Source organism: Cryptomeria japonica, chromosome 9, assembly GCF_030272615.1.
Source record: "Cryptomeria japonica chromosome 9, Sugi_1.0, whole genome shotgun sequence".
NCBI lineage: Eukaryota > Viridiplantae > Streptophyta > Pinopsida > Cupressales > Cupressaceae > Cryptomeria > Cryptomeria japonica.
The window spans coordinates 586,545,905-586,566,488 of NC_081413.1; the positions used below are offsets into that span (position 1 = coordinate 586,545,905).

At 37.2% G+C, this 20,584-nt stretch overlaps 2 protein-coding genes across 4 annotated transcripts; both read left to right on the forward strand.

Annotated features, from left to right (window-relative positions):
- The first annotated feature begins 473 nt into the window (after positions 1-473).
- Positions 474-4,249, forward strand: LOC131858209 (pentatricopeptide repeat-containing protein At2g13600-like). 3 transcript variants are annotated; one of them, XM_059211343.1, is made up of 2 exons: positions 474-2,383; positions 3,920-4,249. In XM_059211343.1, exons 1-2 carry the CDS (start codon positions 545-547, stop codon positions 3,965-3,967), a joined length of 1,887 nt encoding a protein of 628 aa, XP_059067326.1. In that variant the 5' UTR covers positions 474-544; the 3' UTR covers positions 3,968-4,249. The 3 variants fall into 3 exon arrangements, with proteins under 3 accessions (XP_059067326.1, XP_059067325.1, XP_059067324.1); XM_059211342.1 differs by lacking the exon at positions 3,920-4,249 and adding an exon at positions 2,844-3,048; XM_059211341.1 differs by lacking the exon at positions 3,920-4,249 and having other exon boundaries at positions 475-3,918.
- Positions 4,250-14,718: 10,469 nt separating this feature from the next.
- LOC131052114 (pentatricopeptide repeat-containing protein At4g21065-like) lies at positions 14,719-19,138 on the forward strand. Its single transcript, XM_057986708.2, has 2 exons — positions 14,719-18,161; positions 18,246-19,138. The coding sequence occupies exon 1, from the start codon at positions 14,822-14,824 to the stop codon at positions 17,573-17,575; it is 2,754 nt and encodes a 917-aa protein (XP_057842691.2). The 5' UTR covers positions 14,719-14,821; the 3' UTR covers positions 17,576-18,161; positions 18,246-19,138.
- Positions 19,139-20,584: the final 1,446 nt, after the last annotated feature.

Below are 20,584 nucleotides of genomic sequence, written 5' to 3' on the forward strand. Positions count from 1 at the left end.
AAACAATTTGACATGCAAATGATGGGGAAATGCATGAAATATGTCATCTTTTGGTTTTTGTGGAGGTGTTATTTTATTACTCCAAATAAATTAGAACCCTCGCCACTTGTCTCCAACTATATAAAACTGTTACATTCAAATGATAGTGGAAGAGTGTCATAATATTTAAAAGGGAACAATCAATAAAATCAAGTAGTTCTAAATTCCAAGGTCAAGACGAATTACTTATATTTTTTAAATATAGATATATACTAATTTTTAACTATTCATATAAAGATATTAACTAGTATATCTATATTTAAAAAATATATGTAAAATATGTCAAGAGATATTTTATAATAGAAAAGAATCACTGTAAAATAATGTTCCGCTAAAATACTAAATATCAAAAATACAAATCCATTATCCGTCATTTGCATGTCAAATTATTTCAAAAATGAATTTTTATTTATGAACATTTTGATGTCCTCTCGATAATAATACTCCAGTAGCACATTTACGAAATCAGAAACAGATTACGAAGTTTCATTAGGTGGTGAAATGAATGGCATTGCATGTTCATGCGATGTCATCTATAACCAATCTCAATCAAAACCTGAGAGCACTCTGTGCAGAAGGTCGCTTGAAGGATGCAATAAACATTGTTATTACTACAAACAATACTCCTGTACAGGCTTCCACATATATTCATCTATTGCAGAGCTGCATAGATAAGAAAGCCCTTTCAGAGGGTAAGAAAATAAGCTCCCACATCAATGACAGTGGGCATGCATTTGCCACACATCCTCTTATACAAACTAAACTTATCAACATGTTTGACAAGTGCGGAAGCGTTATGGACGCTCGCCATGTTTTTGACAACATGTGCGAGCCAGACGTTTTTTCATGGAATGTGATAATTGCGGCTTACCGAAATCATGGGTGTCCTCAACAGGCTTTCAAACTGTTTCACCAAATGCAACGAACGGCCGTCCAACCTGATCACTTCACCTTGTCCACTGTTCTCCCTGTGTGTGCCAACACATCATCTCTAAAATATGGTTTGCAGATCCATGGAAAGGTAATCAGATGTGGATTTCAATCCGAAGTTATTGTGATGAATACACTAATCGATATGTATTCAAAATATGGAAGGATCCACAATGCGCGTCAATTGTTTGACAAAATGCAGAATGCAGATGTCGTTTCATGGAATGCGATGATTGCAGGCTACGTCAAACAGGGTGAGCTTGACGAGGCTTTTATGCTTTTCAGTGAAATGCCTCAGCCGAATGTGGTCTCGTGGACTTCAATCATTGCTGGATATGCACAAAATGGGTTTGTGGAAAAAGCCTTGGATATTTTTAAGCAGATGCAGTTAGCAGGTGTAAAACCAACCTCAGAAACATTTTCAAGCATCGTCTCCGCTTGTGCTAAAATCGGACTTGTAGAACAGGGTATGGGAATCCATCAAAGAGTAACAGAAAGTGGAATGCCCTTCAATATTGTGGTTGCCAATGCCCTGATAGACATGTACACAAAATGTGGAAGCGTACGCAAGGCACGCCAATTGTTTGACGAGATGTTTCACCGAAATGTCATCTCATGGACAACAATGATTGCAGGATACACACAAAATGGGCATGCTGATAAAGCTTTGGAAATGTTTAATGGAATGCAAGTGGCAGGCGTAAAACCAAACTCGTCAACCTTTGCCAGCATCCTTACATCTTGCGCTAAAATGGGAGCTTTGGAACAGGGTATGGAGGTCCACTCAAAAGTAATTGAGAGCGGACATTTGTGGGATATTGTACTTGTGACTGCCCTCCTGGACATGTACACAAAATGTGGAAACATAGAAAAGGGACACAAATTGTTCAACACAATGCATAACCCAGATGTCGTTTCATGGAATGCATTGATTACAGGATATGCCAATATTGGAGCTCTTGACAAGGCTTTGAAGCTTTTTAATGAGATACCTCATAGAAATGCTGTCTCATGGACTGCAGTCATTGCTGGATTTGCTCAAAATGGGCTTGTTGAAAATGCTTTGGAGTATTTCAAGCAAATGCTTTTAGCAGGCATAAAACCAAGCTCAGTAACCTTTGCCAGCATCCTACCTGCGTGTGCCAAAGTTGGCGCTTTGGAACAGGGTATGGAAACCCATGAAAAAATCATCGAAAGAGGACTTTTGTCAGAAGTTTTCGTTGCAAATACCCTTATACACATGTATGCAAAATGTGGAACCATACAGAAGGCATACAAATTGTTTGACAAAATGCCTCAGCGAACTATCATCTCATGGAATGCAATGATTGCAGGATATGCAATGCATGGCTATAGCAATGATGCCCTTAAACTCTTTGCACTAATGAAGCACTCTGGAACAAACCCCAACCATGTAAGCTTTCTTTGTGTTTTATTTGCATGCAGTCATGCTGGTTTAGTAGATGAGGGCTGTAAACACTTCAATAACATGAGCGATTTGTACTCCATTGTACCTACTACTGATCATTATGTTTGTATGGCGGACCTTCTTGGCCGTGCTTGCTATCTTGAAGAAACCCTAAACTTTATTATCAAAATGCCAATAAAACCTGATCTGGTTGTGTGGATGTGTTTGCTCGGTGCTTGTAGATTACATGTGAATGTAGATCTAGGAGAATTTGTGGCAAGAACACTTTTTGAAATAGATTCCAAAAATGCTGCACCATATGTGCTTCTGTCAAACATCTATGCAAAAGTGAATAGGTGGGGTGACCATCAAAAGATAAGGAAATTAATGAAAGAGAAAGAAATAAAAAAGACTCCTGGATGTAGTTGGATTGAAGTAAATAAAGGTGTACATGCTTTTTGTGTAGGAGATAAATCACATCCACAAACACAGGAAATCTATGCAAAGTTGGATACATTGTCTTGGGAGATGAAGGCAGCAGGGTATACACCGAATATAACACCTATATTGAATGATGTGGAAGAGGAAGAGAAGGAAATACTTCTTTGCCACCATAGTGAGAAGTTGGCAATAGCATTTGGGTTATTAAACACGTTGCCTGGAACAACTATCAGAGTTGTCAAGAACCTTCGAGTTTGTGGTGACTGTCATACTGCAACCAAGTTTATATCCAAGGTTGTTGCAAGAGAAATTGTTGTGAGAGATGCTAATCGTTTCCATCATTTTAAACACGGACAATGTTCTTGTGGAGATTATTGGTGATGCTAAGAGAACCTAGAAACTTAGGTTTTCGCTATCCAAAGGTGCAGGATCTCAGATGGTAAGAAGGAATTATGCTTTATTTTCAGTTCCCAATAAAATGCTGTTTCTGGGTGTTTGGAGCAATAGACCATGCTTTGACATGATGAGATGATATAGCACATCAAGTGTCATGGCGTGGATATACTGATGGGATATTTGTTCTGGCTCCGTTGTAACATGGATAAGTCATGACATTAGTCTGTTCTTCATGAAGCTGCTGAAAAGCTGGCAAAGGCAGAGAAAGGATGGAAAATGTGAAAGCAAAGGAATGCTTGGAGGAGATGGAAAGCTGTTCAGTCAACAGGAATGTTGAGAGAAGAGCTTACAATTAAGTGAACGGTGAGAGGAGCATTTCTTGGGCATTCTTTACTGGGAGTAGGTGGTTTTGGTCCACCTTACTTGCAGGCTTGGTCATGATGTCAAAATGCAGGCGTAGAAGATTTGTGCCGTATGCAAATCTAATCGAAAGAGTTTCCTTGTGCCACAAGATCAGTTTCATAGTCAATTTGGTGTTTGGTTTGCCTGTGGCCTGAAATGACATTGACCTTAAAAACTCTTGCCTTTTTAATTTGCTACTGTATTTTTGTTTGGATCGATTTCTTTGTCCTGTTTCAATGTCAGCTGTGCTTCTATTTCCTAAAGCATATTTACCAAAATAAATCGAAATTCATATTTGTTCAGGTGGATTTTGTGTCGTATGTGGTCGTGGAAAATGAAGGGTATTTGTGAAGAATCAGACCATCTTCTGGTCAGGTTGACTGCTAAAGACCATTCAAGCCTGATTAGTGGATGGGAATGAAAAATCACAAGATAGGCTCTTGGGACATTCAAGATCCCTTGTATATTATGTGAAAAATCTGATTTGCAAGCGAGGCACATTATATGGAGATGACCTTTCTATGTATCTCATCTTTGAAAGATTTGAAGTTTAATTTTTTTTAATCTTCTAGCCATCACATTTATAAAGTTCATTTTCACTGTGTTTTGTTATTGAATCATTGTGGTCTCGTTTGCACTTTATTTGAATTAAACTAGTGACAACATTCAAAGGTGTTCTCAATTGGTCCATAGGCACGAATAATTATAAATTTATCAGCCAAGCACTGCAGATTTATATTTTTTTAAATTGTCTATGCAATGTTTGGCTGACAGGGCTACAAATATTTTTGTCTATTGATCATTTGTTAATATTTTTCAAGTGTTGTTACAAGTTTTCAAGAATTTTATGGGTGTGATGATGTAAAAGATTTTCTATAATTTTGTTAAAAAAACTTGAGATTGTTTTAATTTGACTGATAGACCATTATTAGATGAATTTTTTCATTAAGTGTCATACATATTGCTATAAATACTTTGTCACAGAAAAATCATATTTATGCATATGAATTATGTGTCACGCATACAGGGAATTTATATACCTTTTAACAAAGAAGTCGTTAAAATCATTAAGTTGTGATTTAAGGAGATTGCTGCTTAAAATGGAGTTAGAAACGCTGATCAAAAGGATAACCCTTAGTAACAGCCTTGTGCGCTTTGTTTATGTATGTGTGTAAAAGAGAATCAGATTCTCTTTGCTGAACTTTCTTCCTTTAGAAGAATTCAAAACCACTTAAACCTGCAGCCGAAATCATGTGTTTTTACATACTTGGGTTTTAGCATTCGAGAGTATCACTCAAATGCAACTAATAGAAAAGAACTGAAAAATAACAAAATAACATATTATGTGCACGCAACAATCTGGCTGCTCTGAGATTCAAAGCAAAAGGGATGAGATGGAGCAATTTATCAAAATGTAGGTAAAAAATTCAAAGCATGACATTATCAAACCAATTCAATTCAATCATTGCTCCAACAAACTTGGTTCTTCAATTCCCATAAACACTAAATCTTTAAAGTGAAGATGAAAAAAATGGCATTGCACATTATTAATCATTGAATTTCAGTCAATTGCAATTGTATCCAGTAAGTTCAATTTTTTCTATTAACTGATTAAAAAATCGACAATTTTTTTTATTTTCTTCCTTCCTTGTTACGAGGAAGGATTGAGGCAAAGCATGGTGGAGATGATAGAAAACTGCAATGTCCCCTTGTAGAAATAGGATTTATTAATAAATAATAATAATAAATTAAAATATAAAAGAAAAAAAATAAAGATTCATATAATTAAATTTAGTTAATTTAATGAATGGTCAAAAGGCATGAGACGAAAAGTTTTGACTCCCTCAAACATGAGATATAAGAGGGAGAGAAGAGAACTTCATTTTTAAAAAAAGGAGGAAAAAGGAAGAAAGAAGGGAGCAAAGGAATTAAGGAAGCATTAATGAGAAGAAAATAAGGAATTGACTCTTTCAAATGGACAGCAATGATGAAAGGTTTTGACCCTTTCGAAGGGTGATAATTGTGAAAGGTTGTGACCATTAAGAAGAGGTATGACTCTCTCTCCTTTACATTGGAGGATATAAAGTGGAGAAGTTTTCATTTGAGAAGGTAGGATCAATGGAGTAGGACAAAATATTTGAAGCATTAAAAGCAGATTTAGGAGCAGACCTAAATCAGAATTATAAGAAAATCTAGACTTGAATGATATGAACATTTATCAAAGAGATCAGTACACAAATACAAATCTGCAAAAAAACAATAATAAAGCAGGCATCGAAGGAAAAGAAGAGGAAACATTAAATCATTAATTAGAGAATCAGACCTGTTGGAATAGAAAGGACTCTCTCTCTCTCTCTCTCTCTCTCTCTCTCTCTCTCTCTCTCTCTCTCTCTCTCTCTCTCTCTCTCACACACACACACACACATAGCTAAAGTTGTTTTTACCCTTTCTAGTGGGGTTAGGGCAGGGCTCATCAGGTAGGCAACTAACACCAAGGTCTATGGAATAATTCAAGAAAAAGTGGTAAAGATGATAGATGGTGTCTTGGTATAGAGGCACACTTGCATTTTTGCACTTGACCTCATTAACAAAGGTTTCCATAGAAGACAAAAATCTTATATACATATTCTGGTGAAGGTAGCATAACAAGGGGAAGTGATAAGCATACATGCATTGAAAACACCCTTCTAGTACAATATTCTTAATGTAAAGAATCACATCATTTCAAGGTGGAAATCTTCCATCTTGAACTTGTTGGGTTCTAAGATCATTCTCCAAAATCCTAGAATACCATTTTATCTTCAAGACCAAGGGGTATTTTTAGGAAGGTAAAACCAAGGCTCATCAAAAGATTATGGCGGCTTAAGGATTTATGAATGAGATTAGATGAGCTCTCTTGCACTTTTGGATTAGCTTAAACCTAAGAGGGTATTCCTAGAGATATCCTAAATAGGATTGAGGTTGTTAATGGATGATACAATATGACAATTTAGCAATTATATTTGATGCAATTTCTAAACCCAAAGGTTGTCACTAGGCTATAAGCTAACCAACTACACAAATGAACTCTCATATAACTAATATCATTGCAAGAGGCGCAAGTATACATGATTTGTAAAGTAATTTACCTAATAAGTTTCACAAAAGATAGCCCCTTGTTTGTACTACTAAATCATGAACTACATATATATCAAAATTAATTTAAACTACTAGTGAATGATTCATTTGTTTTATAAAGTATGTGATTGAGTCCATCATTTTCAAAGATTGGTGTTTATTTAGTGGGTAATAGAGTCGTAATTTATTAAAGGAAAAGTCAATGAATTACACTTGAGTTAAAGCACACAAGAATAGATTTAAGCATAAAATGCATCTAATGAGAGGCATTAAATAGTAGAACATACTTATTAATCTAAAAACATATAATAGAAGTCCATATGCAACACAAATAATTATTATAAGGCTTGTAATATTTTAAAGATGTTATTACATTTATGAAATTTGCATTGCAAGAATACCAACAAGTATGATATGAGGGAACTTAAAACAAGTGTTACAAGTTCCCCTAAAAATACATAGATAACCACAGAGACATTTAACTATTGATACCCTTTACAATTACTCAACCTTGAATTAATTCAAACAATTGTCGATCTCTTGAAGAACTAGAAATATATCATTTGAACCCTAGACAAAGTACATTAATTTAAAAAAATTGGAAACACGATGACCAATGCTTGTTATGTAGAATGAACTATTATTTATGGTCTCCAATTTCTTATGTGTCTCTACCCTTAATAATGTCAAGTAGAAAATGAACCAATGGAGATGGCATGTGGGGTCTTCAAAGTCATTGACACTTCAAAATGTGTGGCAAAGATCCATGTGGGTGAATCTGGGAAGGAAGAACTCCAACAACCCCATGATGACAATAGGGCTACCATTATCAATAATCATTATATCTACATTGAAATCATGTCCATTCATTGAAATAATAGTTTTTAGCGAGTAAACACCTTTTGGAGCTTGTAGGGGTCAACCAAGGGTAATGATGGTGATTGGAAAGTGGTTGAGGTAGTTAAATTGATTGTTAGGGGTTTTAGAGCGTGGCGAAACTTGGTGTGAATATATTGAATGTTCAAGTGTTTGGTAGAAAATTTGAATCTGGAAGGAATCTAAGGAATATGCATTTAAGTGCCAAGAGTGGAAATTGTTTGAGAACTAAGAAGTGAGAGGGAATGAAGAAGCAATAATACATTAGAAGAATATAGATGAAGTTGAGACTAGGAGAGGAAATTGATTAGGGATAGGGGGAGAAAGAGAATCAATACCATGGAGTTCCAAATAGGGAAGGGTAGGGGTCAAGTCTTGGAAGGGATCGCAAACTAAAGATGGCAAAACTTTGAGGACCAATGGTAAGGAGGAAGTTAAAAACAAGGCTAGGAATAGAATAGGGGTAAGAATGACAAAATAAATTATGGGGAGCAAGGAATATGGCAAAATTGGCATCGAGGAATTGGTGCCAAGGTTTGGGATCCACCCACATTCCCAAAGCATGTAAGGAAGAAAAGATGAAGAGGGAAAATCCAGAGTTGGAAGTAGGGGAAACCTTGCATCGAGAAATGGTGCAAAGGTTTAGGGTTCTTTTGGAGTTCCATTCTTTGGGAGAACATGGATATGATAAACTCAAGAGATGGACCCCATAGGGATTAGAGACCTCAATACTATGCCCCTTGGTCTAAAGTCCATCCTAACTTAGGGCTTGAAAGGACATATGATTAAGAAATAAGAAAAGGTAGTAACTAGGGCTTGACAAGACAAGGAGAGACTACAAGGAGTGGGCATTAAGGTCCCCAAGGAACCTATAACCTTGGGACCTCTAGTCTTTAGGTTCTAATTTTTCTTGCAATCTCCTAATCCCTAAAAGTGTGAGACTTAAAAAACATATAAACACTAGAGACTCCACATAAAAAACATACAGACACTAGAGACTCCACATTGAACACTTGACCTTCAAAACTCATGGGGAGCCAAATAAGAACATTGAAAGATAAAATTAGGAATATTTGCAAGGTCTTAATTGAATTTTATAGATTTTTTAGAGGGTCCCAATTGTGGCTCTAGTTAGAAAACTTGTGTCACTTTTTGAAACAACAAGATTCTAGAAGAACTCTCCAAGAGTAGGCCACACGAACAACACAACAATAAGCTAGCATGACAATAACACCTCATAAACTCATGGGGAGCCAAATAAGAACATCACAAGATAAAATTAGGAAATATTTGCAAGGTCTTAATTGAATTTTATAGGTTTTTTAGAGGGTCCCAATTGTGGGTCTAGTTAGAAACTTGTGTCACTTTTTGAAACAACAAGAATCTAGAAGAACTCTCCAAGATTAGGCCACATGAACAACAGAACAATAAGGTAGTGTGACAATAACACCTTATAATGAAAAATAAGGGTCATGGCTACTCAAGGGAAAATATAACAAATAATACATTTACTCACGAACCAAAATGCTCCATTACTTATGAAAAGTAATGCTTTAGATGATTATCATGCATTAGTAGCTCAATGAGTTCCCCAATCAAATTTTTGAGATGATACACATTTAAATAATACCTTTTTCTTGTGTGTCATACTTTATGCTAATGTATATAACACTTGATAATGTTTAATGTAATATTTTCATTCTCTAGTGGCCTAGTAAATGCCTATAAGCACAATCTATTTGTCCCTTAATTTGAGGTACTGGGTGCATGGGCAAATGGAGTAACAATTAGATATTGAAAAGCATTAGCTTGGAGAGTGTAAATTTAATTTAAAAAAGAATGAACAAGACTATGAGTGAAACTGGTGCAGGGGCACCTACCCATGGAGATGTATCATGAAGAAAAACCACATTTTTTTTTATTTTTAATGTTGCATTAATGATTGCAAGGTCACAAAAGACCATTTGTATCAAAACAATTCATGTTGTAAGGCTTGATGAGCCATTTTGTATCAAGAGACCTAATCCGATAGGGTCAATTGTGGTCAAAGTGTGCAGAACATCCAAAAAAAATTGAAATGTTTTAATTGATCAAATTTAATCCATTATAACATGTTAGGGGTGTCCATGAAGGCTAGGGTGAAGTGTAGTGGCAATTTTTCAAAAATTGTAAAAATTGCAAAGTTGCAACATTGCCAAAAAGTGCAACAAAAGTGTAAAAATCCAATCCATTGCTCATGAGGTGGTTAGACTAGTTAGAAAGGAGTTGGAAATGGTTTATAAAACCATGTTTGGTCGAGATCAAGGTGGTAGAGCAGTTTGGAGGGGATTTGACAAAGATTATCCATCAAACCCTCAAACTGTCATAAGGTTTAAAGGAATTTGTGACTGTCATAGTTCCATGGAGGATCACATTTAGAGTAATTTTTTATATGTTGATAACTCAATGATGAACCACTAGTACCAAACCGGTACTGAGAGGGGGGGGTGAATCAGTACAGACACAAATATAGTTCAAAACCGGTTTGACAGCAACCACTCTCAATGACTGATAAACAGAGATACCGATAAAACAGAGTGCAACTGGTAGCATCCAGAATAACTCAATCAGTCATGAACCGGTTAATTTCCAAGCTTTTCTCTTAGCTCAATACCACATTATCATAATATTCTCATGCATGAACTAGTAGACATAACCATCAAATCTTCACAATAGTGAGTTCAATATGTTTTATAGACAAGCATAAAACATAGAAACTTCATGTGCATAGCAGATAAAACAAAGCATCACAAGACAGAACCATTTCACATGACTGTAGCGTCCTAAAATTGTGACACTTGCAATTTCGACTGCATTTGGGTCTTCACGATGGCGACGCAACACGGAACCTGAATGGAGACCCCGAAACTTGCTCACGACACCAAAAACTGAATTTTTCCAGCACCCTGGCCTGATCCTCCTTGCACCCTGCTGTCTCGGGAGGTGGGACCAGAGCGCCCAGCGCCCTGGTCCTTTAGGACCAGGGTGCCCAGCGCCCTGGTCCTTTAGGACCAGGGTGCCCAGCGCCCTGGTCCTTTAGGACCAGGGTGCCCAGCGCCCTGGTCCCCCAGGACCATGGCGCCCAGCGCCCTGGTCCCTGGCCCTATTTTGGGCCCGGTCTCCTATGGGACTTCGGGTCTTTTTGTTTGCAAATTGGAAAATAACATTTCCTGGTCGGCCTAAGGTCGGAAAAATCAGTCTGTCAACCCTAATTGACAAGTATATAAACGACATTTTCCTCTCTCATTTGGATGGATGGGAAAAAAGCCGGAAGCAATATTCAAACATTCAAGCATTCAAGCATTCAAGCATTCCTTCAAGCAATTGATCATTCTAAGTCTCCATTCAAGGCTAAGTGTTGCATTCAAGACAAGGATTCAACCATTGAAGAGGAGATCACATATTACAACATACAACAATACAACAAACAACAACATCTATACCTTCGCACATAAGGATACAAACATCCTTACAACAAGGTATTAGTACTTGTTTTACATTTCAATCATTTACATTTACAGCATTTCTCATTTCTTGGTTAATTCCAAAACCGGGGTTTGACCTAAGGGCAAACCCCTAATCCCTAACCCCCCAATCGTCTTCGCTTTTCTGTGTGTAGGTTGCAGGTACGCGGTTGAAATTGAAGATCTGGAATCCTTGTGCAGAGACGAACGGATCCCCCTTCGTTTCGCGAATTTTTCGGAGGACCGTGTGCACGCCGGGCGCCATCGTCTCGTCAACTTTTGCTCAAATTTACAAGACAGTGTCGTATCGACATTTTACTGCTAATTCCTGGTCCGCAGCTTCATCCTATATCCCTATCTCAGTTTATAAGCGAATCTTTCTCACTTTCTATGTATTCCTAGCTTGATCATTCTATGCACATTCTTTACAAAAGAGGGTAGCCTTGCTGTCTTAACCCTTGAAACTCATTTAGAATCCAATCTTGCATTGTGTGGGATTGGATCTTGTGGGTTTCAACCCCTCTTTTGAATGTAAAGTCTCCCCTAAGTGAAAACAATCAACCCTAGTAACCTCCCTTCTCTCTCCTTGGAGTTGGAAGAGGGGAGAGCAACTAGGGTTCGATTGATTTTCCGCTTTACAATGACACACATATTTTTCTCGTGGAAACCCAACTGGGAAAAACCACGATGGGGATGAATACCCACAAGCTGCTTTTTGAACTCTTTAGAAGTCCGCTCTGTTAGGAGCCTTGTCCGGTTAAGAACATTACAATAGGTTCTGGTAGGAACTGATCCTATTAGGGATCACCCGGTTAAGGGATACCCGATTAAGGGTTAAACCCGGTAGGGTCACCTTGTTAGAGGATTTTAAGAACTCAATAGTTGAAAGGATCTACTAAGCTTTTCTAGCTTCTCAGAACTCATTAGCTTCGAGTTACTCGGTTAAGGGATTTACAGCAAGCCGGTTAAGACCACCCGATTTAAGGGATTTTGAATCAAGTCGGTTAAGGCTACCCTGTTAGGGGATTTTGCAACTGTTGAAGTGGTTAGAGATCAACAGGTATTACAGTGATATGTTAATAGTACTTAATACTAATACAGATCCGTTTAGGCTCCTCTTCTCCTTCTGCACGTACACTTTGCAGGTATCTCTTTTCTCCTATGGTCTGGCAAGAAACTTGTATCACTTTCGTTGGATACGCACTCACTACTTTTTGCCAACAACTTTAGACAGAAACCTAACATCGACCTTATAGGGAACATTAGGTTGGTAGCAAAAACCCTAAACCCTAAACCTGTTAGGTTGAGCAATTCAAACGGTTCGATCTTGACCGTTGAAACATACTGCATTGAATGCACCAGTCTTGAGTCGATCTCAAGACATTCTCCATCATCCATTATCCACCATTTTCATGGCGGCAGATAACCCATCACGCGTTATCACTATTTGACAGACTTCGCACATTCCCGAGGTAGATAGGAATAGTCTTCTTCATGCAAGATCCTTCACGCGCACAAAGCTTACGTGGCAACATAATCTGTCCTCCATCGTACTACTGACTCATCACACAAAGATCACCGATTGAGTCACATAGACTTGAGATACTCCAACCGGAAACCCCGAAGTGGAAGCTGCCTTACCAACTGGTAGTCATGCAGTGCTTCCATGTGCCGGTTCCCATAACTGCACGCCAGTTCACTTTGAACAAATGTGTCGCTTACCAACCGGTAGTCATACAGTGCTTCCATGTGCCGGTTCCCATAACTGCATGTCGGTTCACTTTGAACAAATGTGCCACTTTACTTAGGCATATACCGGTTCACACATATGCCGATATCTCTTTCTTCTCTTATCTCATGTAGTTCACACTATGTCTCATATTGACATCAATGACAACATACAATATCATTATGTCTTCATGCCAGTTTATATAAGGCTCATGCCGGTTCTCATAATGCCAACAAATGTAGATGTTTTTTAATCATATATTAGTGAAATATATTTTAGATGAATCCTTTATTATTCATTTTTGTGGAGTATTTGGCAAGATATGTTTGTTTTTTCAAAAATTGTCAAAACCTTGTCAAGGGTTACCTGTTTTGGAAAAATCCTCATAAATTTTGATTTAATTGTTGGATTTGGCTATAAATTTGTGAGAGGTTTTTTAACTAGGCAATATAAAGTTTGAACAGAGAGATTTTCTTTATGATTAGTAGTTTAAAATTTATTAATGACTGTTTGTTATAGTTCATGGTGAAAAACAGATTGGTGAAGGCAGCAGCAGTCTTGTTGCAGCATCTGGTATGGTCACATAAGGAATAATAATGAAGAAAGGCTATATGTGTTGGAAATTTCTCTGAATCCTCTTTCCAATGCTTTTTGTTTAACTTAATTTGGTTAAGAACTAAATAATTTGTAATTATTTTTGTGAAAACAGTTTTTAAAGGATGAAACCTTGAACTAGGGTATTCCATGGCAATAAAGAATCTCTTCTCTCATGTTGTGGTGAATGTTATGATTTGAAATATTGAATGAAGGTCTGTAGGGATGGAATCTAACCTTTGAAAGTGATTTGGGGTTGATTGGTGGCGTATGGTGGAAGTACTTGATAGACAATCTTTGTGTAAAGATTATGTTGTGTTTGCCTTGTAGAATGGATGAATATCATTTGTATTGTCACTTAATGATCAGATTGTGAGTTTTGGAGTTGAGAAGAGTGGTTGATCTTTTTATGTGCCTCTTGATTCAAGTTTAAGGTCTTGTATTAGTTTTGGGTCAATAATGCCCTTGAAGGTTTTATGGTTTCTGATAGATGCTTTGCATCAAAAACCTAGTCCAAGGGGCATAGTTGCACTCATAACATACTCTTGGAAAGGGAAATGTTATGAGTGGTGGATGCATAAGGATCAAGAAAATGTAGAGTAGCAATTGAGTAAAATGAGTTATCGTAGGAGTTGGTTAGTATATCAAATAATTGTAGCTATGTATATGTAACATCTCAATCAAAGTGGTGTGTGCATGAGTGTTAGGTATGCACTTTTACAATTGAAGAAAATAATTATGAAAATGACCAAATAGAAAATATTATTAAAAAACAACTTAAAATTAGCTCATAAAAATACCATGTTATATATTATAAATAAAGCTTGTACAATGTTTAAATGTGAATGCATAGTATTATATCTTTATTTTATGTTAAAAAAATTGCTTCACAAATTCACATAAATATAAATTTTAAAGTAATCGTAAGTGAGATACCAATTTGATGTATGAAATCAATTTAGTGGCTAGCATACTTATTCAACCTAAAATTATAATTTAATAAAAAATCAATATCTTATTTATGATATACTCTTATTTGTCTTCAAAATACCTATACCTTCTAATCAAATAAATGTAAAAATTATACATTGTAAAATCACTTCTAAAACTTAAAAATCTCATAATATGTTGAGACACTCCAAGACCTTGACACACATTTTGTATTAGCTTAAAAGAAATTAATTTGTTTTCTTCCAATCAAATATACTTAAATAAATTTATTTATAAAACTTATTAAACCTCATGATTTATCAATACATTCTAAGACTGATACACCTCTCCATTTAGCCAAAAAATAAACAGAGTCTCCATTCTAGGGAGCACTAGATTTAAAAGTTCAATCCTTTTCATCAAGAGTAAACAGAGTCTCGATGTGTTAGAACGAAAATGCATCAAGCTTACAGTGGCATTCCTTGCCTCAGTCTCACGGCACTTTCTGGGCAGGGTCGGTGGAAGAATGCCATACTCATTTTTCTCACGTCACACAAACCTTCTTTCCACTCTTCTTCAAATGCCCAATTATTGAAGGTTTGCATCCACAAGAATGCACTTTCAGAGGGTAAGCAATTCTATTCTCAGATAAGTGAAAGGGGACATCCAGTTGCCAAAAATACATTTTTGCAGAATACACTTATCAATATGTATGACAAATGTGGAAGATTGGTGGATGCTCGTCAAACTTTCGACAACATGACTGAACCAAACATGTTTTCGTGGAATGCAATAATTGGCGCTTACACAAGGCATGGCCCTCCTCAACAGGCATTGACACTCTTTCATGAAATGCAAGCAACAGGTGCTCAGCCTGATGAGTTCACGTTCGCCATAATTCTCCACCTATGTGCCAACGCCGCATCTCTGAAACATGGTTTGCAGATTCATGGAACAATAATTAGACGTGGGTTTCAATCTCCTCTTATTGTGATGAATACTCTCATACACATGTACATAAAATATGGATGCATACACCAGGCAAGCGAACTGTTTGACAAAATGCCTGAACGAGATGTAGTATCATGGACTTCCGTCGTTGCTGGATATACCCGAATTGGGTTTGTTGAAAAAGCCTTGGAAATTTTCAGGCAAATGCTTTCAGTAGGTGTAAAGCCAAGCTTGGGAAGCTTTTCGAGCGTCCTACCAGCGGTGGCCAAAGTGGGAGCTTTGAAACAGGGTATGGAGATTCATGGAAAAATAATTGAAAGCCTGTTTTTGTCAGATGATGTAGTTGTGACCGCACTTATAGACATGTATGCGAAATGTGGAAGCATACAGAAAGCAAACAAACTGTTTGACACAATAGGTCAACCGAATGTAGTTTCATGGACCGCAATCATGGCCGGATGTTCACAAAGTGGGTTTGTTGACAGAGCTTTGGATATTTTCAAGAAAATGCAACTAGCAGGCGTAAAACCAAACTTCGCAACATTTGCTAGCATACTTCCAGCTTGTGCCAGAAAAGGAGATTTGGAACAGGGTATGAAAATCCATCAAAATGTAATTAAAAACGGATTTTTGTCGAACATGGTTATTAATGCCTTGATAGACATGTATGGGAAATGTGGAAGCATACAGCAGGCACAAGTAGTTTTTGACACAACGCGTCAACGGAATGTGATCTCATGGAATGCTATGATTGTAGGTTATGTACAAAATGGGATGCTTGATAAAGCCTTGGGATTGTTTAAGCAAGTGGAAATCACAGGTGTGAAGCCAGACTGCTCAACCTTTTCTAGCATCCTTCCTGCATGCGCCAAACTTGAAGCTTTGGAACAGGGTATGGAAACCCATCAAAAGGTAATCAAGCGTGGATTTTTATCTGATGTTGTACTCTTGACTGCCCTGATAGATATGTATGCTAAATGTGGAAGCGTACAGAAATCACACATATTGTTCAACAAAATGCCTCAACGAAATGTAGTCTCATGGACTGCAATCATTGCAGGATATGCACAAAATGGACTTGTTGAAAAAGCCTTGGAGATTTTTAAGCAAATGCTATTTGTAGGGGTAAAACCAAACTTCCCAACCTTTGTCAGCATCCTACCGGCTTGTGCCAAAATGGGAGCTTTGGAACATGGGATGGAGATCCATCAAAAAATAGTCGAAGGCGGGCTTTTGTCTTACGGTGTAGTTGCAACTGCCCTTATAGACATGTATGCAAAATGTGGCAGCATACACAAGGCACGAGGATTGTTTGACAAAATGGATTATCCTGATGTTGCCACATGGAATGCTCTGATTGCAGGATATGCAATGCACGGCTATAGCAGGGATGCCCTGAAACTTTTTGAACTAATGGAGCACTTTGGAACCAATCCTGACATCGTAAGCTTCATTTGTGTTTTATATGCATGCAGTCATGCAGGTGCAGTGGACAATGGGTGTCAATATTTCCACAACATGAGGAACTTCTATGGCATCGAACCCACAGTCGATCATTATGTGTGCATGGTTGACCTTCTTGCCCGCGCTGGCTATCTTGAGAAAACCCTAAATTTTATCACCAAAATGCCAATAACACCTGATGCAGCCATATGGATATGTTTGCTTGGCGCTTGTAGATCGTATAACAACATAGCTCTAGGAGAATTTGTGGCAAGACTCCTTTTTGATTTGGATCCTAAAAATACTGCGCCTTATGTTCTTCTGTCGAATATCTATGCAGAAGTGGGTAGGCAGGGTGACGCACAAAAGGTAAGGAAATTGATGAGAGATAGAGGAATTAGTAAGGTACCAGGATGTAGTTGGATTGAAGTGCATAAAATGATGCATGCCTTTTGTGTGGGAGACAGATCACACCCGCAAACAGAGGAAATCTATGCAGAGTTGGAGAAATTGTCTTGGGAAATGAAGGCAGAAGGGTATAATCCGGATACAGCACCTGTAGTGAATGATGTTGAGGAAGAGGAGAAGAAATTACTTGTCTGCCACCACAGTGAGAAGTTGGCAATTGCATTTGGGTTGCTAAACACATCCCCTGGAACGACTATTAGAGTTGCCAAGAACCTTCGTGTGTGTAGGGACTGCCACACTGCAACCAAGCTTATCTCCAAGATTGTTGCAAGAGAAATTGTTGTGAGAGATGCAAACCGTTTCCATCATTTCAAACATGGACAATGCTCTTGTGGGGATTATTGGTGATGGCAAAGGAAGAAAGTAGAGTCTTGCACCATAACAAGGTGTATGGTATCAGACTTTCAGTAATAAGAAGGATTCAGTTGATTCAGTTCTGGAAATGGAGATTCTTTTCTGAAAGGATTCCAACTGAATCAACTGAAAGGATTCACATTGTGTACTCTTTAGGAGGTATCAAACAAAATGGTTGATCCTTGGGTGGAGGGAAATACCTTTCAAGATGCCGTTTTAAAACAAATCTAGATTTTTCAATGAATTTCTAGTGTACGTTAAATCATGACAAGGAATGTACACACTGTAATTAGAGGGGCAAACATTCATCGCCCTTTTAGGTATATATGGTATGTCATCCCTAAAAGTAAAACCCACCTTGTTAGTAAACCACTACTTACCAGTTGAGATTGACAGATCTTGCATATAGATTACCTGCTTGATTCCAAATAATGAGCCAGAATAGAAAAGGCTATGATAGCTTAACTGGTTAAAAGAAACCCATCAGTGACAAATATAGTTTCCCTTCTATTATGCTTTGATGGATGACCATATTCCAAAAACTCCCCTTTTGGTACTGGCAAGAAGGATGCTGGCGAAGGTAGTGAAATTTGGCTTTACAGTTTCCAATTGCATTTGCTTATAAGTTTATTAACGCTATTCAACAAATCTCTTTTCTATGCAGATTTCGCTATCATTGCATACTGTCAGATGACATCTCATTGAGACTTTTTATCAAACAGTTCATGTGTCTAGTCTTGTGAGTCGGCATTTTGCGTACATGTCTACCAGGGCATTTCCAACTATGATGTTTGGCAACACTCTCCCTTCTGTTATGGCTTGATGAATGGCGATATATTGTTTAAAAACACCATTCAACAGGGCGCGAGAATAATTGGTTCAAGAACTTTTTCAACAGATCCATTTTACACATATTATGACATTCCATGGAAATGCGTTACTTCGAGGTAATTTGTCAAATAGTTCATGCCCTATATATGCTGCTTCAAAACTCCCATTTCTCTGCAAGCGTCGAAGGGGAATACTGGCAAGGCTGTGAAGTTGCAATGTTTTTTCATTTCGCTTTGTGTGTCGGAGATTCGGAAAGTTCTTGAACTGTTGAACTACTTGAAAAGTTCAACAAAGTGAAGTCTCCGGGTTTAAGAGTTCAAAGAAGCAGGACAATTCTGACAAAGATGCATTTCAGGAATTTGAAGGCTTAATGAACTAAAAAAGCTCTAGCAAAAGTGTGTTTCGGGATTTTTATGAGTTCTTGAACTTATAAAGGTGTCGATAAAGATTAGTGTCAGGGGTTTGGTAGGTTCTTGACTCCATTATCTCTGATATTGATGTGAAGCATTTACAGCCCCCTTCCACAGTTAGTTAAGGACGCAGCTATTCTGGTTTCAAAATAACGCAGTCATACATCGTGTTATTGACCGCTTGGAAATTTGTAGCTATATTAAAAACAATCAACGATGTGTAATGTGAGTCTAACTTTCGTGTTATGCACGTTCCATGCAAACGTACTGTTTTTTGGAACCAGTTTAACTTCTGCTGTTAATTAAGGGGTAGTTCAGTCTTATTTAGGACTATTGATTTACTATTTTTGGATGTCTAATTATGTTTTAACATGTCTTTAGTTGACCACTATTAAAAAAACCATTTTTGGTTTTTAGTTGAGTTAGTTTAAGAGGCGGTTTGTAGTATTAGGGAACCAGTCTAAGGGAAAAATAAAAAAGGTTAGAATGGGAAATAATGCAGGGAACACATAGAACAGGGACAGAATTGGACTATATTATTACGAAGATTCTATTAATGTGTTTATTTTGGTATTTATTGATTATGAATATAATATAGTATCTTGTTGTGTACTTCATCTATTAATATAATGGTTGTTATCATGCCTTTAATTCTCTGTATTTGTTTCAGTTTTATCTTTTTGGATTCTAATCTGCAAGTTCAGAAAATGGTATGTATTCATTTTTGGTAATAGAGTAAAAACTTAACATGTTTCAAAGGGGAGCACATGTGGCCTATGAAAGTAAGAGCAGGAGGAATGCTAGATGGAGGGGTAATGAAGTTTATGAAGTATTTAGAAGATTGTGGGCCCTAGAGGTTAGGTTGCCTCATGGGGATTTTGAGGAAGAATAAAAAGTTCAAAGATGATGAGCAGCAACCATAAATCCCATGGAAAGACGTATCGAGGCTATCACAAAATAGGAAACTACAGTTAAGGTTAAGGTTCTTAATTTTAAAAGAGAATTAAATCTCCACGTGTTCGTGGATTGCATTCAAGAATTTTTAAGTATTTTAACATGGAAAGAATGGAAAAAAATGATCTACTGAGGCACAAGGTTGCGGAACCAAAAATGAAGTTTCATGCTACTCTATGGTGGGAGAGACTCCAAAACATTAGGAGAAGTCAAGGGAAGGAGAAAATCAAACTATGGCCAAAGATGTTCAAACATTTGAAGGCTAGATTCATGCCTTTAGATTAGCAGTAAAAGCTTATTAGAGAATCCCAAAATCTAAAACAAAATGATTCCCTCATATATACCCGCACTAATGAATTAAGGAAGCTATAGAGCAAAACTATTTGCAAGAAGATGAAGAGCATGTTGTAGCCAGGTGAATTATTGGGATTAGATTCCAACTCCAAAATGAATTAGCTTTGATCAAAGTGAATGCTAGGGATGAAGCCTATTAACTAGCCTTAAAACCTAAGGAAAATTTGAATAGTTTTAGCAAAGTGATGTACAAAATAGATGGTAGCAATTCAAATAGAGGAAGAGGGAATTTCTTTAAATCGACTAATGAAGAAGAGCCAAAAGATAATTTGAAGCTAAACTTCCAAGGGAGGCGTTGCCTTAGAGGTAGAGGATGAGGACAATAATTTTGGGGGGGTTGGAAACCTTTGAGGTGCTTAATGTGTAACGAGGCCCATATAATTATAGATTGTCCTTAAAACCCAAAGAGAGCAATGATGAGCCTAAAAGAATAAGGAGAAGAATTCTTGATAGA

Bases quoted from the DNA above. Each gene is read 5' to 3' on its own strand.
- LOC131052114 (XM_057986708.2), top strand. From the start codon at position 14,822: ATGCATCAAGCTTACAGTGGCATTCCTTGCCTCAGTCTCACGGCACTT.
- LOC131858209 (XM_059211341.1), top strand. From the start codon at position 545: ATGGCATTGCATGTTCATGCGATGTCATCTATAACCAATCTCAATCAA.